Source organism: Hyperolius riggenbachi, chromosome 7 (genome assembly GCF_040937935.1).
Source record: "Hyperolius riggenbachi isolate aHypRig1 chromosome 7, aHypRig1.pri, whole genome shotgun sequence".
In the NCBI taxonomy this organism is placed as follows: domain Eukaryota; kingdom Metazoa; phylum Chordata; class Amphibia; order Anura; family Hyperoliidae; genus Hyperolius; species Hyperolius riggenbachi.
The window spans coordinates 43,790,340-43,811,078 of record NC_090652.1 but is presented as its reverse complement, the minus strand read 5'-3'; the positions used below and the strand labels follow the sequence as shown (position 1 = coordinate 43,811,078).

At 46.1% G+C, this 20,739-nt stretch overlaps 1 protein-coding gene across 3 annotated transcripts in view; it reads left to right on the top strand.

Moving 5' to 3' along the window:
* The first annotated feature begins 318 nt into the window (after nucleotides 1–318).
* Nucleotides 319–20,739, top strand: part of LOC137524286 (complement factor H-related protein 1-like) — a 95,755-nt gene continuing 75,334 nt past the window's right edge. The window contains exon 1 of one of the 3 annotated variants that reach the window (XM_068243974.1): nucleotides 319–611. In XM_068243974.1, coding sequence (XP_068100075.1) covers nucleotides 521–611 — 91 coding nt within the window. In that variant the 5' untranslated portion in view covers nucleotides 319–520. The remainder of the gene's footprint in view (nucleotides 612–20,739) is intronic. The other 2 variants (XM_068243972.1, XM_068243971.1) reach the window with 2 other exon arrangements.

The following is a 20,739-nucleotide window of genomic DNA, read 5'->3' as shown; positions in this document are numbered from 1 at the left end:
AGAGAGAGGTATTTCTGCAGGAGGGCCTGGTGGGACCATGTTACACCCCTGCCTGCAGCGTATGGACAGCTGACAGAACTCTCTCTTTAATCAGATTCGATCAGAGAGAGATTTGTCTCTTACTCAAATCTGTCCATCATCGCCTGATGTACGGCCACCTTATCTGTTTGCAATATATGGGAAACTGGAGTGCAGCAACATTTACTGGTATACAGAACCCAGCCTCTTGGAATATCCAGGAAGTGGGAGAGCAGCAATAGTTACTGGTATGCAGAGAGATAGTATCAACAAACTAAACTCTTCTAACCTTTGATTTGTTTGCAGTTAACTTCTGTTAAAACTTTGCTTACAGATGAAGATACTTAAGTTGTACAAACAAAAACTGTTTGGTAACCCTATAAAAGATGAAGAGGGACAGTTCACAGATTTAAAACTTTAGTCATTCAGTACTTGTGACAGGAATAGCTGCTGTACAACAGACAAAGGTTTCCAAAGCAGAATCATCACCTCTACAAGACAAATGTTACTCCATCACTGTATTGGGATGTTCGTAAGTGGATTCCTGGCATTTCTTACACTTTCTCTGATCTCTGCTCCAGCCACAGTGACTGGTGAGTGAGGGGGCTGATCCACAAAGCTTTTCTGTTTATTAATTATCTCACCTTACTTGTTAATTCACAATGTATCTCTCCTCAAATGACTTTTTATTTATTTATTTAAGTATTAGTAGAAATAGGGGGTACAGAGGTAGCGACCGCATCGGGGCCCTTTGACTAGAGGGGCCCCGAAGGGCCCACCCCTCAACCACAGTATTAGCTCTTTATTGGTCCTATGCTGATAATAATCACTTCTATAGATGATTAGAATAGCAGTGATCATTAACACACTGTTTCCCATACCCTTCTTGCACCTCTGACACTGTGGTTGTCCTTGATTGGTTTTGGTGTGGCGTATCAATTTTTATGTGGGGGGCCCCAATGCAAAACTTGCATGGGGCCCACAGGTTCTTAGCTACACCACTGAGCGCAGACATATTACGCAGCATTGTACTTATATATTTTCTTGAAACTAACTGTCAGGGTTGCTCGGATAGTCCTGATCATGAGTATGAGTGATCATTAGCATGACTCTGGGCAGCACGGTGGCGTAGTGGTTAGCTCTCTCGCCTTGCAGCGCTGGGTCCCTGGTTCGAATCCCAGCCAGGGCACTATCTGCAAAGAGTTTGTATGTTCTCTCTGTGTCTGTGTGGGTTTCCTCCGGGCACTCCGGTTTCCTCCCACATTCCAAAAACATACGGATAAGTTAATTGGCTCCCCCTAAAATTGGCCCTAGACTACAATACATACACTACATAATATAGCCATATGGCAATGGTAGGGACTAGATTGTGAGCTCCTTTGAGGGACAGTTAGCGACAAGATATATATATACACTGTGCAGCGCTGCGTAATATGTCGGCGCTATATAAATACTAAATAATAATAAAAAAAAAATGACTCTGCCCACTTCTGAATTGACTCATCATGATCACGAGTAGAAAGGGATATCCGACTCAAGTGTGGTTTTGAGTCGAATAATCGCATGTAATCTCTAATCACAAGTCGGTATTCGTGATTAAAAACCCGCCGACTTTAGAAGTTAATAGCAAAGCCCCTTTACATGCTAGAAACACCACATTTGCAGGGCATGTTAAGAAGAACAGTGGGAATAAGGGGAACTTTTTTTTTTCAAAAAGACCTTATAGTATTTGAGAAAATCGATTTTAAAGTTTCAAAGGAAAAAAGTATACATTTAAATGCAGTAAAAGGCAGTTGATGTGGCAAACCTAACGGTAGTGTTAATTTACATATATCAAAAAAAAAGAGCAATGAATTTCCTGATGGGGTTTCGAGGGGTCCAGACCGTACACAGTGGGTACGGACCCCCTAGAAACCCATCCGTAGCCGCAATGCTTTGGCCAGGGATCGCTGTACAACCTCAATATGGCTGTATAAAGATCCCTGACATCTTTTCCTATTTTTTTAAACTTTTTTTATGTTCAGAGGGTGGGAAATTAAAAAAAATTACTTAGGGTCCTCCCTACCAAGCATATTTAACCCCTTATGCCCCAGGCAGGCTGGAATAGCCAGAATGCAGAGCCCGGCCGACTGAGGCTTTGCACCCTGAGCTATACCAGCCTGCATGAGGTATGGGGGGGGGGGGGGGGCTCCGGGGGAGAGCGGGGCCAAGCCTTCCCCTACCACCCGGAGTTTTAATAAATAGGAAAAGATGCCAGGGATCTTTATACAGCCATATTGCAGCTGTATAGCGATCCCTGGCCAAAGCGTTGCAGCTCTGGAGGGGTTTTCAGGGGGTCTGTAAGAACTGTGTATGGACCTCCTGGAAAACCCCGTCAGGAAATGCATTGCTCTTTCTTTTGATATATGTAAATTAACCCTATCGTTAGGTTTGCTACATTAACTGTCATTTACTGCAGTTAAATGTATACTTTTTTCTTTTGAAACTTTGAAATCGATTTTCCCAAAAACTATAAGGTCTTTTTGAAAAAAAAAAATCTTCTTGTTCCCACTGTTCTTCTTAACATTTTGGTGTTTCTAGCATGTAAGGGGGCTATTAACCGTTAAAGTCGGCAGATTTTTAATCGCGAATACCGACTCATTATCTCAAGTAACTCGTGATCATGAGTGAGGTAACGATTGCAATCACGAGTGCAAAAAAACAGCTCGTGATCACGAGTTACTGGTGATCATGAGCTTGTGATGAGTACCACTGCTAACTGTCCCTCAGAGGGGCTCACAATCTAATCCCTACCATAGTCATATTTCTATGAATGTAACGTGTAGTGCATGTATCATAGTCTAGGGCCAATTTAGAGGGAAGCCAATGAACTTATCTGTATGATTTTGGGATGTGGGAGGAAACTGGAATGCCTGGAGGAGACACAGACACAGAGAGAACATACAAACTCCTTGCAGATGTTGACCTGGCTGGGATTTCAAAGGCAAAGGTGAAAGCGCTAACCACTAACCACTACGCCACCGTGCTGACTTAAAGTAAGCCTGATATGGGGCAGGAGAGAAAATGTATACTTACCTGGGGCTTCCACCAGCCCCCTCTGTCCTGATCACTCTTTTGCTGTCCTTTCACCGCCTCCTTGTTCATCCACAATCGGCTCTTGAAAGTCTGCCGGTCTGGGACCAACTGCACATGCGTGGCCTGGTGGCATGCGCACACCCATTGCACTCCTGTCACTGGGAGCATTCTGTGCCTGCGCAAGCATACAATGCTCCCGGCCGCAGAAGCATGACGGCCATTTGCTGGGGAACGAGGAGGAGGTGGAGGGTGGCAAGGGAGCGATCAGGCTGGAGGGAGCTGGAGTAAGGCTCGGGTATGTATACATTTTCTCTCCATCCCTCTCTATCTCAGGTACACTTTAACCAGCTCCCGGCCACCTCACATCGATGAGCGGTGGGAGTGTGGCTCTCTGGCGATTGCCTTACGCCAATTTTTTTATTTCTCAGACAATCAGGAAGAGAACTCTTTGACCTGAAACAGAATTTCTTAAATGTAATTTGTGAGAAAAAGCGCTCACAAAATTGCTTAGCCAAGTGCTTTTTAAAGTGCTTAACAATTTTCCTATACCTTCCATTGAAGCACAAATTCTCTGAAAATGGTGCAGAATCCGTGTTTTTGATTGTAAAGAAAGCTCAACGCTCATTGGAGAACCCTCACATGTAAAATCATTGCTCAAGCGTTTTTAAAGTACTTTTTTTTTTAAATTGCCAGCGTTTTAAAAAACTCAAAGCGCTCATAGGGGTTGATTCACTAAACTGTGCTATGACGAATATCACACCTTATCAAGGATATCACACCTTTTCAAAGTTAACATGCCTTATCAGAGTAGCATAGCGAGCGTTACAAACCCACAGGGGTTTAGGGCTGGATGAGTGCCATTGCCAATTAGCAGGCATAAGTTTGTAGCACTCGTTTTTCTACTCTAATAAGGCATGTATCCGTGTTTTTGATTGTAAAGAAAGCTCAACGCTCATTGGAGAACCCTCACATGTAAAATCATTGCTCAAGCGTTTTTAAAGTACTTTTTTTTTTAAATTGCCAGCGTTTTAAAAAACTCAAAGCGCTCATAGGGGTTGATTCACTAAACTGTGCTATGACGAATATCACACCTTATCAAGGATATCACACCTTTTCAAAGTTAACATGCCTTATCAGAGTAGCATAGCGAGCGTTACAAACCCACAGGGGTTTAGGGCTGGATGAGTGCCATTGCCAATTAGCAGGCATAAGTTTGTAGCACTCGTTTTTCTACTCTAATAAGGCATGTTAACTTTGATAAAGCGCTAATAGTGGTGCTTGTAAGGACTTGGTAATTAGGTCATTTTGTAATTGGCGATTTCGAGATTGTAATTGAAATTCATAATCAATCGGAATTACGGGTAGCAACTACAAGTGTACTCAAAATTACACTTGTTATTTCATTTATGAATCGTTATTTCGAGTGCGTTGAGTAATTATGGAAGTGCAATTTTTGATCAATCACAGTGCCTAGCATGTTCCTAGCAACCAATAGGATTGAGCTGAGTTTGGGCCCACCATTCCTATAAAGGCAGACGCCATTTTGGAGGAACACTTTGCTGTGTACTCAGTAGTACTGTGAGAGGTTGTATTGGAGAAAGCAGTGTGGTGTAGTTGTAAATAGCAATACCGTTGTTCTGTAGCTTATATGCACACAGGACCATTGCACAATCCAGAACAGCCAGTATGCTAGTGCAGCGCTGCTATTGGCAGCAAAGGCTGTTCAGGCAGGCTTTCAGAAATTCCCTACAAATATATACTACGTGGTATATGCTGCATGACAGACAACATTTTGGGCCAATCACATCTTGTGGTAGGAGCGGTCATAAATTAAAGGGAACACACGTTATTTAGGAGCGCGCGCTATGCTGCACTACCGCGCGTAGTATGTGGCGCTGTATTTCGCGGGAAATTGGTGTTACATAGTTATTTGGGTTGAAAAAGGACATACGTCCATCCAGTTCAACCAGAAAATAAAGCTCAGCGCAGCTTAATGTATCAACCCCTTAGTTTGTGACTGAGTTTCTTTAGGTATATTCTGTACACAGAGCCGGGACCAGGTCCTCCTGCACCCAAAGCTAAGACACCAAAGTGCGCCCCTCCATCCCTCCCACCCCAGCCGTCACACACTGATTGCTGTTAGACTAAGAGGCGCCACAGGGCCCACAACCTCCCCAACACCTTAATCTCTAGTTATCTGGCTTGCAGTCACTGCCATGTATCCCCTTTTCTTATTTCCCTCTGCTTCAAACACAACAGGGGAATGATAGCCGAGTGAGTTGGGCACCCCTTCTACACTGCACCCTGAGGCTGGAGCCTCTCTCGCCTCTGCCTCTGCCCGGCCCTGTCTGTACAGTTTGTGTTGCTATTACTTTAGACAGTACTAGTAGTAATCTAGTCACAGACAGTCACTGTCTCTATAGTCAGTGTGTGTGTCACTCCATATATTTTTTTTTTCGGTGTCAGTGAGCTAGCATAGTCAGTGTAGCACTTTGTGTACTAGCAGATTGCTTAGTGGTAATCAGTGACTAACTTAGTCAGTGTTCACATGCTAGGAAGGTTCTGTGTGCTATTTGTTGTTTGTCCGTTTCAGTCCGCTTTCTGTTTATCAGTTAGTGATTTTTTTCTTTTTATCTCTTTATTTTTGAAAGAAATCTTCTTCTGTATTCTTGTGCTTAGTGTGTCCTCTCTAGTCTCGTCTCTATTTTTTTTTCTTTTGCACGTGTTATGTGCGATTGTTTGTGTGCTAAGTGTAAAAACATTAAACAAACTCTTTTGAGCTACTTGTCTGGTTAAAGGAATACTATCGATGTATGCATTTATTCTTAAATGCTGTATGTTGTAGCACACATTAGGACAAGTACTAGGAGCAATTTGATTCCTCACACAGCTGTTCCTCTCAGCTGTAAAATCCTCCCTCAGTTTTGGCGTCAGTGTTGTATCTAAAAACTGAGGGCTCCCAGAGGGCTAAGACCATGTCTGCACAGGGGAGTTGCTATCAACTCCTCAGTTTATAGTTTAATTATCACCTTGCTGAAAGAATCTTGTTGATGTGGTGGTAAGGGGTTAAAGATTCTAGCAATGTGTGTTTATTATCTTTGCTTCTCTTGACTGATAAAGATACTAATAATGCTAATTGTAAACAGTGGTCTGCCCCTCTCAGCAGCTTGTAAAGTGGATGCAGCCTGGAGTGAATCACCTCAAGCAGGCAGCCAGTCTGAGTGTAAGCACAGACTCGTGGTATAGCTTGTTATATTCCAGCTCATTTAGTTACCTGTTACCACCTCAGATCAGCCTATTTCTCCTCATATCTGCTGCATGCTGTGAGTGACACAGTGAAATATATTTGTGAGCTGTGTGACAGAGTAACCAAGCAGCTCAGGGTGACCCAAACTACTATGAGCTGTGTGAGAAATGAATTTTTAAGCAGGGATAGCAAGAGAGAGAGACCTGGGTGAATAAATAAAGTGCCCCTAGCACTAGTAGCAATGTGTACACTAATATAGAGTATTAAAAAAAAAGTTGTTTCAATCAATAGTATTCCTTTAAGTACTTTTCTTCTCTTGTAAGCTACTTGCCTATTTTTTGCTAGTATTTAGAAGGCATATTTGCTTCAGTTTAAAGAACAACTGTAGTGAGAAGAATATGGAGGCTGCCATATTTACAGTTATTTCCTTTTAAACAATACCAGTTGCCTGGGAGCCCTGCTGATCAATGTGGCTGCAGTAATGCCTGAATAACACCAGACACAAGCATGTAGCTAACCTTGTCAGAGAGTTGGCAATAATCGACTCTATTCACAAAACTTCTCACAAATGATTTATGTATCACCTACTGTATTTTTGGACTATAAGACTCACTTTTTCTCCCCCAAAAGTGGGGAAAAAGGTCACTGCATCTTATAGTCCAAATGCAGGGAGTTCCTGACTTGTGAATGTCTGGCAATACGAACCTCCAATGTGCAATGTGCCCATGCAGAGGAGGACACGGGGGACAAACAAAGGGAAATGAGACACAGGAGGACACAAGGGGGACAGAGGAGGACACACAAAGAGGTACAAGGGGGACATAATCCACAAGATGCCCCTTCACCATGCATACACCAGGTTTAGTATATATATTTTCCCCCTGGCTTTTGTCCTCTAAACCTAGGTGCGTCTTATGGTCAGGAGCGTCTTATAGTCCGAAAAATACAGTAAAAATACGAAATATGAAAAATACGGTAATTGATAAAAAAATAACCTAATCAACAACATAATCACTCAAAGTAAGTTGTTCCTGATTAACTTAATTTCAATATTACTTTTTGTACCATAATTACATTATATTTTTGTTCTTTATGAGCTTAAAAAAGTTACATAGATAAGGTGAAAAGAGAGGAAAACAGCTGAAAAATCTTTGTGAATCATGCTCAATGTCAGAAACATCTGATCTGCTAGATGCTTGTTCAGGGCGTATGGCTAAAAGTATTAGAGGCAAATGATCAGCAGGACAGCCAGGCAACTGGTATTGCTTAAAAGGAAATAAATATGACAGCCTCCATATCCCTTTCATATCAGTTGTCCTTTACACGTAGATGATTAGTTGCGGTTATAGTATTATTTGTAAATATCTGGTGGGGCAGAGGCAGGTGACAGGGGTGTCACCTCCCTGGCTGATCCACCGCCAGCCAGTGGGCGCTCAGCTATGGTGGAAGGAGGTGGAAGGAGCTGAGAGGAGAGGCACAGAGGCGCAAAGCATTGCTTCCTCTTTTGCCCCCCCCCATGATGGTTGCCCCAGTGTGGAGAGCCGTGGCGTAAATAAAGAGCTTGGGGCCCCAATCACTTGATATGGTGCCAAAACCCCACCAAGGACAACTGCAGCGCCAGAGAGGTGTAAATAGAGTTTGAGTTAGAGTAAGGAGAGTTTGTTAAGGATTACCATTATGCAATGCACAATATATAGAGGTGTTCATTACCAGCATAGCACCAATGAAAAGCTAATACGGAGGAGAATGAAGAAGGGCCCCTTTCATGCTGGGGCCCTGGTGTGGTCAAAACTTCTGCATCCCCTATTGCTGCTAGTGTTGGGCGAACACCTGGATGTTCGGGTTCGGGCCGAACAGGCCGAACATGGGCCAGATGTTCGGCATGTTCGGCCCGAACGCCGAACTCAATAGAAGTCAATGGGACCCCCGAACATGCCCATTTTGGGGGCCCTATGGGGTCGCAGGCATAAGGGGGGAGCATGCCCCGATTGCGGGGGGGGTCGGAAATTCCCCCCACCCCCTCCGCTAGCGCTCCCCCCTCTGCCCGCTTCCCCATAAAAAAGTTTAAGGCAAGTTAAATAGTACTTGGTGGCTGGCCTGGCACTGGCAGTGGAGTGAGGAGGAGGAGGAGTCCGAGTAGCAGAGTGACGCTTTGAGGCCGGGCAGCGGGCGGTTCAGCGGTAGTACCCTTGTGGTACTTCCGCCCTTTCTCTGACCTCACGTCCTCTACGTGATGACGCATACGAGGGTACGCATGACGCGTACCCTCGTATGCAGAGGACGTGAGGTCAGAGAAAGGGCGGAAGTACCACAAGGGTACTACCGCTGAACCGCCCGCTGCCTGGCCTCAAAGCGTCACTCTGCTACTCGGACTCCTCCTCCTCCTCACTCCACTGCCAGTGCCAGGCCAGCCACCAAGTACTATTTAACTTGCCTTAAACTTTTTTTATGGGGAAGCGGGCAGAGGGGGGAGCGCTAGCGGAGGGGGTGGGTGGAATTTCCGACCCCCCCGCGATCGGGGCATGCTCCCCCCTTATGCCTGCGACCCCATAGGGGGGCCGTATTGCGGCATGTTCGGGCGAACAGGGCCCTGTTCGGCCGAACAGGGGCCCTGTTCGGCCCTGTTCGGCGGCCATTCAGTAGTTCGGGGCGAACCCGAACTTAAAAGGCCGAACACCATCAGGTGTTCGGCCGAACTCGAACATCACCCGAACAGGGTGATGTTCTGCAGAACCCGAACAGTGGCGAACACTGTTCGCCCAACACTGATTGCTGCACCACTGGAGGAGAGCTGATGTCGCAGCAACAGTCCTCCACCCAGGGCCGGGTTAACCATAAGGCACTGTAGGCACGTGCCTATAGGAGCCTGATGACGGAAAGGCGTCTCACTCTCCTCCCTGAGCACCTCCCTCCCTATGCAGAGTCCTGATGAGAGTGTAGATGAGAGGTTACTCACCCAGCTCTCAGCATTCCACTGACCAGATCTCCCTTCAGTCGGAGGTACTCCTAGCTACTTAACCACTTGAATACCCTGGACTTAAACCCTCCTAGTGGCCAGGCTATTTTTGACAAGATAGGCCACTGCAGTTTAGGCCTTGCTGCAGGGCTGTACAACTCAGCACACAAGTTATCCCCCCCCACCCACCCTTTTTTGCCCACCAACAGAGCTTTCTGTTGGTAAGGTCTGATTGCTCTCCAGATATTTGTGTTTTTTTTTGTTTAACCTATTTTGGTTCCTGGACGTAGTTTCTACGTCCAGGAACCATGCGCGCTCCTGCGTGCACGCGCACTCCCGGCCGTGGATTCGGTAGCCAAGGAATCAATGTATCGGGCTATGGAGCCCGATCACTGATTCCTCTCCCCCGCTGAAAAAGCGACAGCTTCTCTCGGAAGCTGGGCTTTTTCTGGCCGTCTCCTTCCCGTTGCGTCACTCTAAGCGCGTGCTACGCTTAGAGTGACGTCATGTAAACAAACTCATGGCCGCCATCTTGTGGCCAAAAAGTAATACTACACCTGAAAAAAAAAAAGAAAGAATTAACACATTTACATTATAAATCTATTGTTTACCTCCCACCCTCCCAAAAGTACCCAAATAAAATGTTTAGTATAAAAAAAAAACATTACAATTAAAAAACAAACAAACATGTAAATATTTACCTAAGGGTCTAAACTTTTTAAATATCAATGTAAAGATGAAATATTTCTATATTTTTTTTATTTTAAACTTGTTAATAGTGATAGATGCAAAATGGAAAAAATGCACCTTTATTTCCAAATAAAATATTGTCGCCATACATTGTGATAGGGACATAATTTTAACGGTGTAATAACCGGGACATATGGGCATATACAATACGTGAGTTTTAATTATGGAGGCATGTATTATTTTAAAACTATAATGGCTGAAAACTGAGAAATAATGAATTTTTCAATTTTTTTCTTATTCTTCCTGTTAAAAATGCGTTTACAGTAAAGTGGCTCTTAGCAAAATGTACCCCCCAAAGAAAGCCTAATTGGTGGCGGAAAAAACAAGATATAGATCAGTGCATTGTGATAAGTAGTGATAAAGTTATAGGCTAATGAATGGGAGGTGAACATTTCTCTCGTGAAAACCACGGAACCTGAATGGGTTAATAAATATTTATTTGTTTTTGTTTTTTTCATAATAAATATTACTATTTATATCTTTTTTTATCACCCCTCCCACTCTCCCCCACCCAGCCAATCACAGTGATTGGCTCTCGTAGACATCAGCCTATGAGAGCCAATCACTCTCTGTGCCTCTAAAGTGGACACGGCTGTCTGCAGTACAGCACTGCCATAGATAGCAGCGCTGTACGGTGTAAATAGACGGCAGTTTTGCCTCTAACAGTCTCCTAGCACGATCACCATTCAAGCGGAGATTCGTGCAAAACATGCCCCGAGGACTGCATGCCAATTGACGTTAGTCAGTCCTAGGGCTGCTGCCGCATCCACGCCCATCGGGGTGACGTGGTCGTCTAGTAGTTAATACTGAGGGTACAATTTAAAAAACACAAAATCCAGACTCCTCACCTTGAGCTAGGATATTTAAACACTTGCAGATTTAATGGGGAGGTGCTTGAAGGGAAGCAAAACAGCAAAATCAAAATGAACTTCCGCACACTCATGCAAATCCTCATGCAAATCCATTCATGAAAATCAAGCAGCAATCAATGCTGTCCCTACAGCTAAGTTAAAAGCTGGGATCCCAGCTTTTACCTTAGCTGTAGGGACAGCATTGATTGCTGCATGATTTTTGGGAATGGATTTGCATGAGGATTTGCAAGAGTGTGCGGAAGTTAATACTGAGGGTACCTCTGGCTACTTAATGCTAAGGGACACCTGTGACGGGCAAGGAAAGTAAGGGAGAAGTGACTGCTGGGACAGCCAGCACACTTGCATTGAGGTTGAGCAGGCGTTTGTAGCAGGCTTGCTCTCCAGGAATCCCGAATGCGAATTTACCCGAATTATTCGGGTAAATTTCAGCGTTCCTGAAGTCGAAGCCGAATGCACTGGACCCGAAGCCGAAGGTGGAAGAATGTACGCATTTGAATTCGGCCGGATGACGCGTTGGATTCGGTTTTGGGATTCGGGAGTGACGCGTGCCAAACAGAATTCCTCCTGCCGAGTAGAGTTGAGCTGAAATTTTCGTAATTTCGCATTACTAAAATTACGCATGCGAAATTTGCGATTACGATGCGAAATTACAGTAGCGTAATTGCCATTAAAATCGTAATTGAAAATACCGTAAGCGTAATTTTCAACGCGTAATAGCCTCGGAAATGTTCTATCAGTTACAATGTAACAAAGTTATTACAATGTAACAACTTTGTTACATTGTAACTACGCCGCACCCGACGTCACTCGCCGCTCAGCCGCCGCATACGCGTCTGCGCTGCACGGACCCGACAGAGCTCTGAGCTATATAGCTCAGAGCTCTCTAAAGCATCTTTGTATTTTGGCTCCAAGGAGCCCCATTGGTCCTTAGCAGACCAATGGGGTTCCTTCAAATCAGAAGGAACCCCATTGGTCTGCTAAGGACCAATGGGGCTCCTTGGAGCCCAAATACAAAGATGCTTAGAGAGCTCTGAGCTATATAGCTCAGAGCTCTGTCGGGTCCGTGCAGGACGCTAAGTCCCCGCAGCTCCCGCTGCCCTCCCCGCCTCTCCCACATGTCACCCACATGTCACTCACATGTGGGTGACAGATGTGGGCGGGGAGGACAGCGGGAGCTGCAGGGACTTAGCGTCCTGCACGGACGCGTAAGTGTATGCTGCGGCGGCTAAGCGGCGAGTGACGTCGAGTGCGGCGTAGTTACAATGTAACAAAGTTGTTACATTGTAATAACTTTGTTACATTGTAACTGATAGAACATTTCCGAGGCTATTTCGAGGGATCATTTATTTAAAGGGACAGGTAAGTATTAATGGTTAATTAAGAATATTAAAGGACTTTTTTCGTGGTTATGTTTTTTGTTCAATTAAAATACTTTTTCTAAGTGTTTGTGTGTTTATTTACTTTTAACTCTTAAAGGAAATGGGTAAGGGGTACAAGTACCTCTATACTCATTTCTCCTGGGAGGGGGGGTGGGCATCTGGGGGACCCCTTTTTAAAGGGGACTCCCAGATTCCACCATGACCCCCCCCCCAGGAAATCGCGGCCTCCACCTCCACCGCCCATCGGAGGTGGAGAAGAGCCCCTTGTCCTTGGATTGGACAAGGGCTCGGAGGGGGAGGGGAAAGCTTGGCTGCCCCTCCCCTTCCGAGACCCCCCAATCCATGGACCATGCGGGCTGGTATAGTCAGGGTGCGGAGCCCCACGCGGCCGGTGCTCTGCATTCTGGCTATCCCAGCCTGCATGGGGGACAAGGGGTTAAAGAGGTCTGGGAGGGGGGACCCCACGTCGTTTTTTTTTTATATTTCCCACACTCAGAACGAAGTAAGTAAAACTCTTCCCACTTGGGGGAATCTATGAAAATAATACACTATTGTTACCTGTGCAAAAAAAACATTTTCCGCATTTAAAAGACATTTTCGCCCTTGAAACTTAAAAATCGATTTTCTCAAAAACTATAAGGTCTTTTTGAAAAAAAAAATTTCCTCTTATTCCCACTGATCCCCTTAATATACCCTGGGGATTTGGTGTTCCTAAACTTTAAGCAGGCTTTGCTATTAACCGTTAAAGTCGGCGGGTTTTTAAATGTTTACATTTTTCCTTTGAAACTTTAACATCAATTTCCTCAAAAACTATAAGGTCTTTTTGAAAAAAAAATGTTTCCTCTTATTCCTTCTGATCTCCTTAATATATTCTCCAAATTTGAGGCTCTTAGCATTTAAGGGGGCTTTGCTATTAACCCTTAAAGTCGGCGGCTACCTAACATTGATCCATGCGTCAACTTTTCCACTTCGGGAGCATGGCCATACGCATTAATTTCGTAATACCCGTTGCAATGCGAAAATTACGCGAAAATTACGCTTACGCGAAATCTCGCGAAATCCTTCTTCATTACGATTATGTACTTACGGCCATAAATGTAATTACACTAATTACGCGAAATTTCGCAAAATCGTAATTACGCCATTACGCTCATCTCTACGAGTCCCTGGCAACGGTAGCAACCAATCAGAGAAGGGGAGCCTGGCCCTCCCCTCCTCTATATAAGGCGGCAGCCATTTTGCGGAGCTACGCACTTGTGTGACTGAGCTGGTACTGAGAGCATCTCCAGTGCTGTGCTGTGTGTCTGATCAAGTGTATTCTGTGCTAAACCTAGCGTTTTGCTTCGTAAACACCTCCTAAACACATTCATTGTACTGTTATATAGATAGATAGTAATTTGATTGTTTGTAGTCAGCTAGTGTGTACTGTATACTGTGCTAGGCTAGTGTTAGTCTGTGTGCAGGCTAGGCCTGCTAGCCTAGGTAGCCTTAGCCTACTACTAGCTTAGGTAGGTTAGGGATTCTAGTTAGTTGTGTACTATAGTAGTTTAGTTAAATTGTACTGCTGCTGTTTGCTGTAGTCTGTTAGTTTATAGCTTCAGTCAGGGGCGTAGCAATAGGGGTTGCAGAGGTAGCGACCGCATCGGGGCCCTTGGGCCAGAGGGGCCCCGAAGGGCCCTCCCCCAACTACAGTATTAGCTCTCTATTGGTCCTGTGCCCATAATAATGACTTCTATAGATACTTTGAATACAGGTAATCCTTAAGAAACTGTTTCCCATGCTTTTTTTTGCACCTCTGACACTGTAGTTGCCATTGGCAGGATTTGGTGCGCCGTATCAATTGTTATGTATAGAGTGCTTTGGGGGGCCCCATTGTCAAACTTGCACCGGGGCCCACAGCTCCTTAGCTACGCCACTGGCTTCAGTACTGTTAGTTAATACTAGTTAGTTACTGATTGACTGTGTACAGGCCAGCATCCCTTGTTGTCACCTGCTGTGATTGTCATTTGCCGGCGCACCCTATTGATTGCGTCTGACCGTGTGTGACCGACCGACTGTAATTGGTCACCCACTGTCTGGCTATTAGTTATATTGTTTACTGTTTAGTACAGCAGGCGTTTCATAGTTACTTACTACCTGCGCGTACAACCGTACTACTACTAGGTAGGTGGTAGTCTTCCACTACTACTACCACCACCCACCCCTTCATTTAATTTTTTCCATTTTTTACTGTGTGATTTATTACCTTTCTGTAGTAAATTGTGACATTTGCAGGCCAGCATCCCTTGTTGTCACCTGCTGTGACTGCCATTTGCCGGCGCACCCTATTGATTGCGTCTGACCGTGTGTGACCGACCGTAATTGTCACCCACTGTCACATGAGATAGTACTGTAGAGACTCACTGTTAGTAGTACTATTACTACTACCACTACTACTACTTCTACTATTACTCAAAAACATTTTTTTTTTCATTTTTTGTTGACACTTACCACCAGTCAGTCACCACCACCACCAGACTTAATTAAAGTTTACACCCTTTCCTGCCGTTTTCTACACATTTTTTTTTTTTTTTTTTTTTTACTGTATTCAAATATAAGTGCAAAATGACTGGTAGAGGTAGAGGACGAGGCACCACCAGGAGAGGCAGCCCCATTGCAGCAGCCACTGCCAGCAGCAGCAGCAGCAGGTCTGTGAGTGGTCCGCCGCCAGCCACTGACCGCAGAGTTGTGGAGGAGGGAGCAGAGGCGCAACAGCAGCACGCTGCGCCCATTTTTGAGACGGGTCGTCGCCCCTGGCCCATTCTGGAGAGTCAAGCGCAGGCTGTGGTGGAAATGATGGCGGCGCAGGAAGCCACCGTTTCCAGCCAGGCCTCCAGCACCAGCGAGACCAGTGCCACCATAACCAGCACTCCACCACCGCTTGAGGTCATGGTCACGGTGACCCCACCGACCAGCCTGCCCTCACTGAGCTCAGTCTTCACCCCAGTGACTGCAGCCGTGTACAGGGATGTTCTCGAGAATTTTGAGCAGGAGATCATGCAAGGAGGAGGAGTTGGAGGTGGAGCAGTTTATTGTTGGTGCTGATGAGGAGGGGCGTGATGCAGGGGATTTTGGGCCACCGGATGTGGTTGAGGCAGGCTCAGAGGACATGTTTGGGGATGATGATGACGTGCTGGATCCTTCCTATGTGCCACCACCAGTACCACCAGCACACTTGCTTGAAGGCAGCTCGTCATCGGAGGAGGAGGTGTCTCTGGTGCAGAGGCATGGCAGCAGCAAGGCGGCAAGCACAGGTCGTGGAAGGCAGGAGCCACAGCCTGCTGCTTCAGCCGCTACCACCACCCGCAGCAAACCTCCAACCAAACCAAAAAAGGCACAAGCCTCCAAGGGCACCAAAAAACCCCAGCCCTCAAGCTCAAAGGGCAGGTTGAAGTCCCCAGTCTGGCGCCTGGCGGTTCTTCACTAAGTGCACAGAGGACCCGACCCGTGCAATTTGCAACAGTTGCAAGGTCAGTCCCAGCAGAGGTCGCGATCCCCTCAAGCTGAGTACCTTGTGCCTGTCGACCCACTTACAGACCAGGCATTTTGAGGACTTTTGTAAGTATGAGAAGCTGATGCAAAGTGGCGCGGGCAGTGGTCAGAGCCAGAGAGCCACTGCACAGATTTCAGCAGCAGCAGCAGCATCCCACCCAGCAGCAGGAGGGCAGCAGCAGCAACTCACTCCTCACCTTCCCGGGCAGCCAGTCCTCAGTTGCCTCATCAGCTCCCTCCACAGTGGCCTCCTCATCCTCCCGCGCAGGCAAATGCCGACAGACCCTGCTCAGCGAGTCCTTTCCCGGTGTGACCAAGGTGTTGCCTCCCGCTCACTGGCGCATCCGGGTGCTGAATGGGTTGCTTGCCCGGGCCATGTGCTCCCAGCTCCTGACATATTCCTTTGTGCAGGAGGGGAGTGACATGAGAGAGCTGCTGCATTTTGGGATCCCAGGGTGGCAAGTCCCCAGCCGCCACTACTTCTCCCGCACGGCGATCCCAGCACTGCACCGGTTTGCCATGGCGAACGTGGGCCGCGCACTCGATCACGCTGTGAGTGCACGGATCCACATAACCATGGATTCATGGAGCAGCAGTTTTGGGACAGAATGCTATCTGTCCTTTACGGCACACTGGGTCAGCCTGGTGGAAAGCCCAAGCCAGGAAGCAGCAGGTCCACCCTCGGGCGCAGCAGCAGCGGCACCAGTCACCCACTATGTGGTGCCACCACACGGGGTCAGGGGAGAAGCAGTAGCTCCCGCCGCCAAGCGACAACGCAACAGCAGTGTGAAGGCCCGCCACTGCCAAGCGCTGCTGGAGATGGTGACCCTGGGGAAGAACAGTCTGACAGCAGCCAACGTGCTCCGCTACCTGAGGGAGCAGGAGAAGACGTGGCTGACCCCCAGAGGCCTCCGAGTCGGATTGGTGGTGTCCGACAATGCGGCCAACCTGCTGACTGCCATCAGCAGGGGACACTTATCCCACATCCCCTGCTTGGCTTACGTCCTGAACCTGGTGGTGCAGAAGTTCCTGCGCACCTACCAGGGGGTGAAAGAGCTGTTGGAAGCGGTGCGGAAAATTGTGCGCACTTTCCGCCGCTCAGCTGCTGCTACATCAAAGCTGGCAGAGATCCAGCAACGCAAGGGCCTGCCACCACACCGCCTTGTCATCGATGTGCCGACTCGCTGGAACTCCACCCTGGCGATGTTGGAGCGGCTGGTTGAGCAGAGGAGGGCTGTCAACCGGTACATCGTGGAGGGCACTCTCGAAGGCACCACCAAACTCCAGCTCCTCACCAACACACAGTGGGGGCAGATGCAGCAGGTCTGCTTGGTGTTGGCTCTCTTCCTGCAGGGAACCAACCTGGTGAGCCAGGAGCGGGCATCCCTCTGCCAGTGGGTGCCCTTTGTTTGTCTGCTGGACAGGGCACTTGGCGATTTGGTGGATTTGGGGGAGGAACCAGCTGGAACAGCAGCCGCCTGCGCAGTCCACTGCTGTGCAGGAATTTGAATCGCTGGAGGAGGGTGAGGAGGAGTTGGAGGTGCTGGAGGTCGCTGCTGAGGGGGAACAGCGGAGCTGCCATACGTCACTACTCCTCCTCTTCCTCCTCCTCCTGCTGCTGCTGCTACTACAGTTATCCTCCTGCCTGTCTGTGTTCCCACCGCCAGGGTCCACAGAATTATGCGCTGCTGCCATGCGCCACTAGCTATTACGCCACTACAATAGCTATACTGTTGTAAAAAAAAAAAATTCTGAGGTGTCTGGGTTGAAAACCGTGCTGTCTCAGTTGTGCATCGGGCACAATGTGGGCTGCACGACTGCTGTCCGGAACCTCCTCCTCCTGCTCTTTGCTGTTTATTTTCAGCCATGGTACCAACGCTAGGTACCATTGGCCTGTGACATTGCCTGCTGCCATTCGCCACTCCTCCTCCTGCTGAGTTTATCCTCCTGCCTGTCTGTGTTCCCACCACCAAGGTCCACAGAATTATGTGCTGCTGCCATGCGCCGCCACTAGCTATTGCACCACTACAATAGCTATACTGTTGTATAAAAAAAATTAATTCTGAGGTGTCTGGGTTGAAAACTGTGCTGTCCCAGTTGTGCATTGGGCACAATGTGGGCTGCACGACTGCTGTCCGGAACCTCCTCCTGCTCTTTGCTGTTTATTTTCAGCCATGGCACCAACGCTAGGTACCATTGGCCTGTGACATTGCCTGCTGCCATACGTCACTCCTCCTCCTCCTCCTCCTCCTGCTACTACAGTTATCCTCCTGCCTGTCTGTGTTCCCACTGCCAGGGTCCACAGAATTATGCGCTGCTGCCATGCACCACTAGCTATTACGCCACTACAATAGCTATGCTGGTGTTGAAGATAACATTTTACAACAGTACAGTTCTGTAAGGGAAAAAACAAAGAATGTTGGTGGTGGACGGTGAAGAAGAAGAAGAAGAACCATGTGAAGAAGAAGAAGAAGAAGAACCAGGTGAAGAAGAAGAACCAGGTGACGAAGAAAAGAACCAGGTGAAGACGAAAAGAACCAGGTGAAGAAGAACCAGATGATGTTGATGAAGAATAAGAAGATGAAGAAGAACAAGGTGAAGAAGAAGAAGAGAAGAACCTGGTGAAGAAGAAAAAGAGAAAAACCAGGTGAAGAAGAAGAAGAATAGAAGAACCAGGTGAAGAAGAAGAAGAAGAGAAGAACCAGGTGAAGATGAAGAAGAGAAGAACAAGGTGAAGATGAAGAAGAGAAGAACCAGGAGAAGAAGAAGAAGAGAAGAACCAGGTGAAGAAGAACCAGATTATGTTGATGAAGAAGGAGAATAAGAAGACGAAGAAGAACCAGGTGAAGAAGAAGATGAAAAAAAAATTGAAGATGAACCAGGTAAAGAAGAAGAAGAACTTAAAGAACCAGATGCCAGTGAAGAAGAAGATGATGAAGATGATAGTAATGAATGATTGATGACGAGAAACAAAAAGAGGGTAAAACAGAAAAGAAGATGATGAAGAAAAAGATGGAGAGAAAAAAAAAAAGAAGACGGTGATGATGAATAAACAAGAAATGCTGAAAAAAAAGTTTTCCATCACATTTTTTTTTTCAGCCATGGTACCAACGCTAGGTACCATTGGCCTGTGACATTGCCTGCTGCCATACATCACTCCTCCTCCTCCTCCTCCTCCTGCTACTACAGTTATCCTCCTGCCTGTCTGTGTTCCCACTGCCAGGGTCCACAGAATTATGCTGCCATGCACCACTAGCTATTACGCCACTACAATAGCTATGCTGGTGTTGAAGATAACATTTTACAACAGTACAGTTCTGTAAAGGAAAAAACAAAGAATGTTGGTGGTGGACGGTGAAGAAGAAGAAGAAGAACCATGTGAAGAAGAAGAAGAAGAAGAAGAACCAGGTGAAGAAGAAGAAACAGGTGACGAAGAAAAGAACCAGGTGAAGACGAAAAGAACCAGGTGAAGAAGAACCAGATGATGTTGATGAAGAATAAGAAGATGAAGAAGAACAAGGTGAAGAAGAAGAAGAGAAGAACCTGGTGAAGAAGAAAAAGAGAAAAACCAGGTGAAGAAGAAGAAGAATAGAAGAACCAGGTGAAGAAGAAGAAGAAGAGAAGAACCAGGTGAAGATGAAGAAGAGAAGAACAAGGTGAAGATGAAGAAGAGAAGAACCAGGAGAAGAAGAAGAAGAGAAGAACCAGGTGAAGAAGAACCAGATTATGTTGATGAAGAAGGAGAATAAGAAGACGAAGAAGAACCAGGTGAAGAAGAAGATGAAAAAAAAATTGAAGATGAACCAGGTGAAGAAGAAGAAGAACTTAAAGAACCAGATGCCAGTGAAGAAGAAGATGATGAAGATGATAGTAATGAATGATTGATGACGAGAAACAAAAAGAGGGTAAAACAGAAAAGAAGATGATGAAGAAAAAGATGGAGAGAAAAAAAAAGAAGACGGTGATGATGAATAAACAAGAAATGCTGAAAAAAAAGTTTTCCATCACAATTTTTTTTTTCAGCCATGGTACCAACGCTAGGTACCATTGGCCTGTGACATTGCCTGCTGCCATACATCACTCCTCCTCCTCCTCCTCCTCCTCCTGCTACTACAGTTATCCTCCTGCCTGTCTGTGTTCCCACTGCCAGGGTCCACAGAATTATGCTGCCATGCACCACTAGCTATTACGCCACTACAATAGCTATGCTGGTGTTGAAGATAACATTTTACAACAGTACAGTTCTGTAAAGGAAAAAACAAAGAATGTTGGTGGTGGACGGTGAAGAAGAAGAAGAAGAACCATGTGAAGAAGAAGAAGAAGAACCAGGTGAAGAAGAAGAAACAGGTGACGAAGAAAAGAACCAGGTGAAGACGAAAAGAACCAGGTGAAGAAGAACCAGATGATGTTGATGAAGAATAAGAAGATGAAGAAGAACAAGGTGAAGAAGAAGAAGAGAAGAACCTGGTGAAGAAGAAAAAGAGAAAAACCAGGTGAAGAAGAAGAAGAATAGAAGAACCAGGTGAAGAAGAAGAAGAAGAGAAGAACCAGGTGAAGATGAAGAAGAGAAGAACAAGGTGAAGATGAAGAAGAGAAGAACCAGGAGAAGAAGAAGAAGAGAAGAACCAGGTGAAGAAGAACCAGATTATGTTGATGAAGAAGGAGAATAAGAAGACGAAGAAGAACCAGGTGAAGAAGAAGATGAAAAAAAAATTGAAGATGAACCAGGTGAAGAAGAAGAAGAACTTAAAGAACCAGATGCCAGTGAAGAAGAAGATGATGAAGAAAAAGATGGAGAGAAAAAAAAAGAAGACGGTGATGATGAATAAACAAGAAATGCTGAAAAAAAAGTTTTCCATCACATTTTTTTTTTTAATATTAGACCTATTTACATGTGATTTCCCTTTAAAA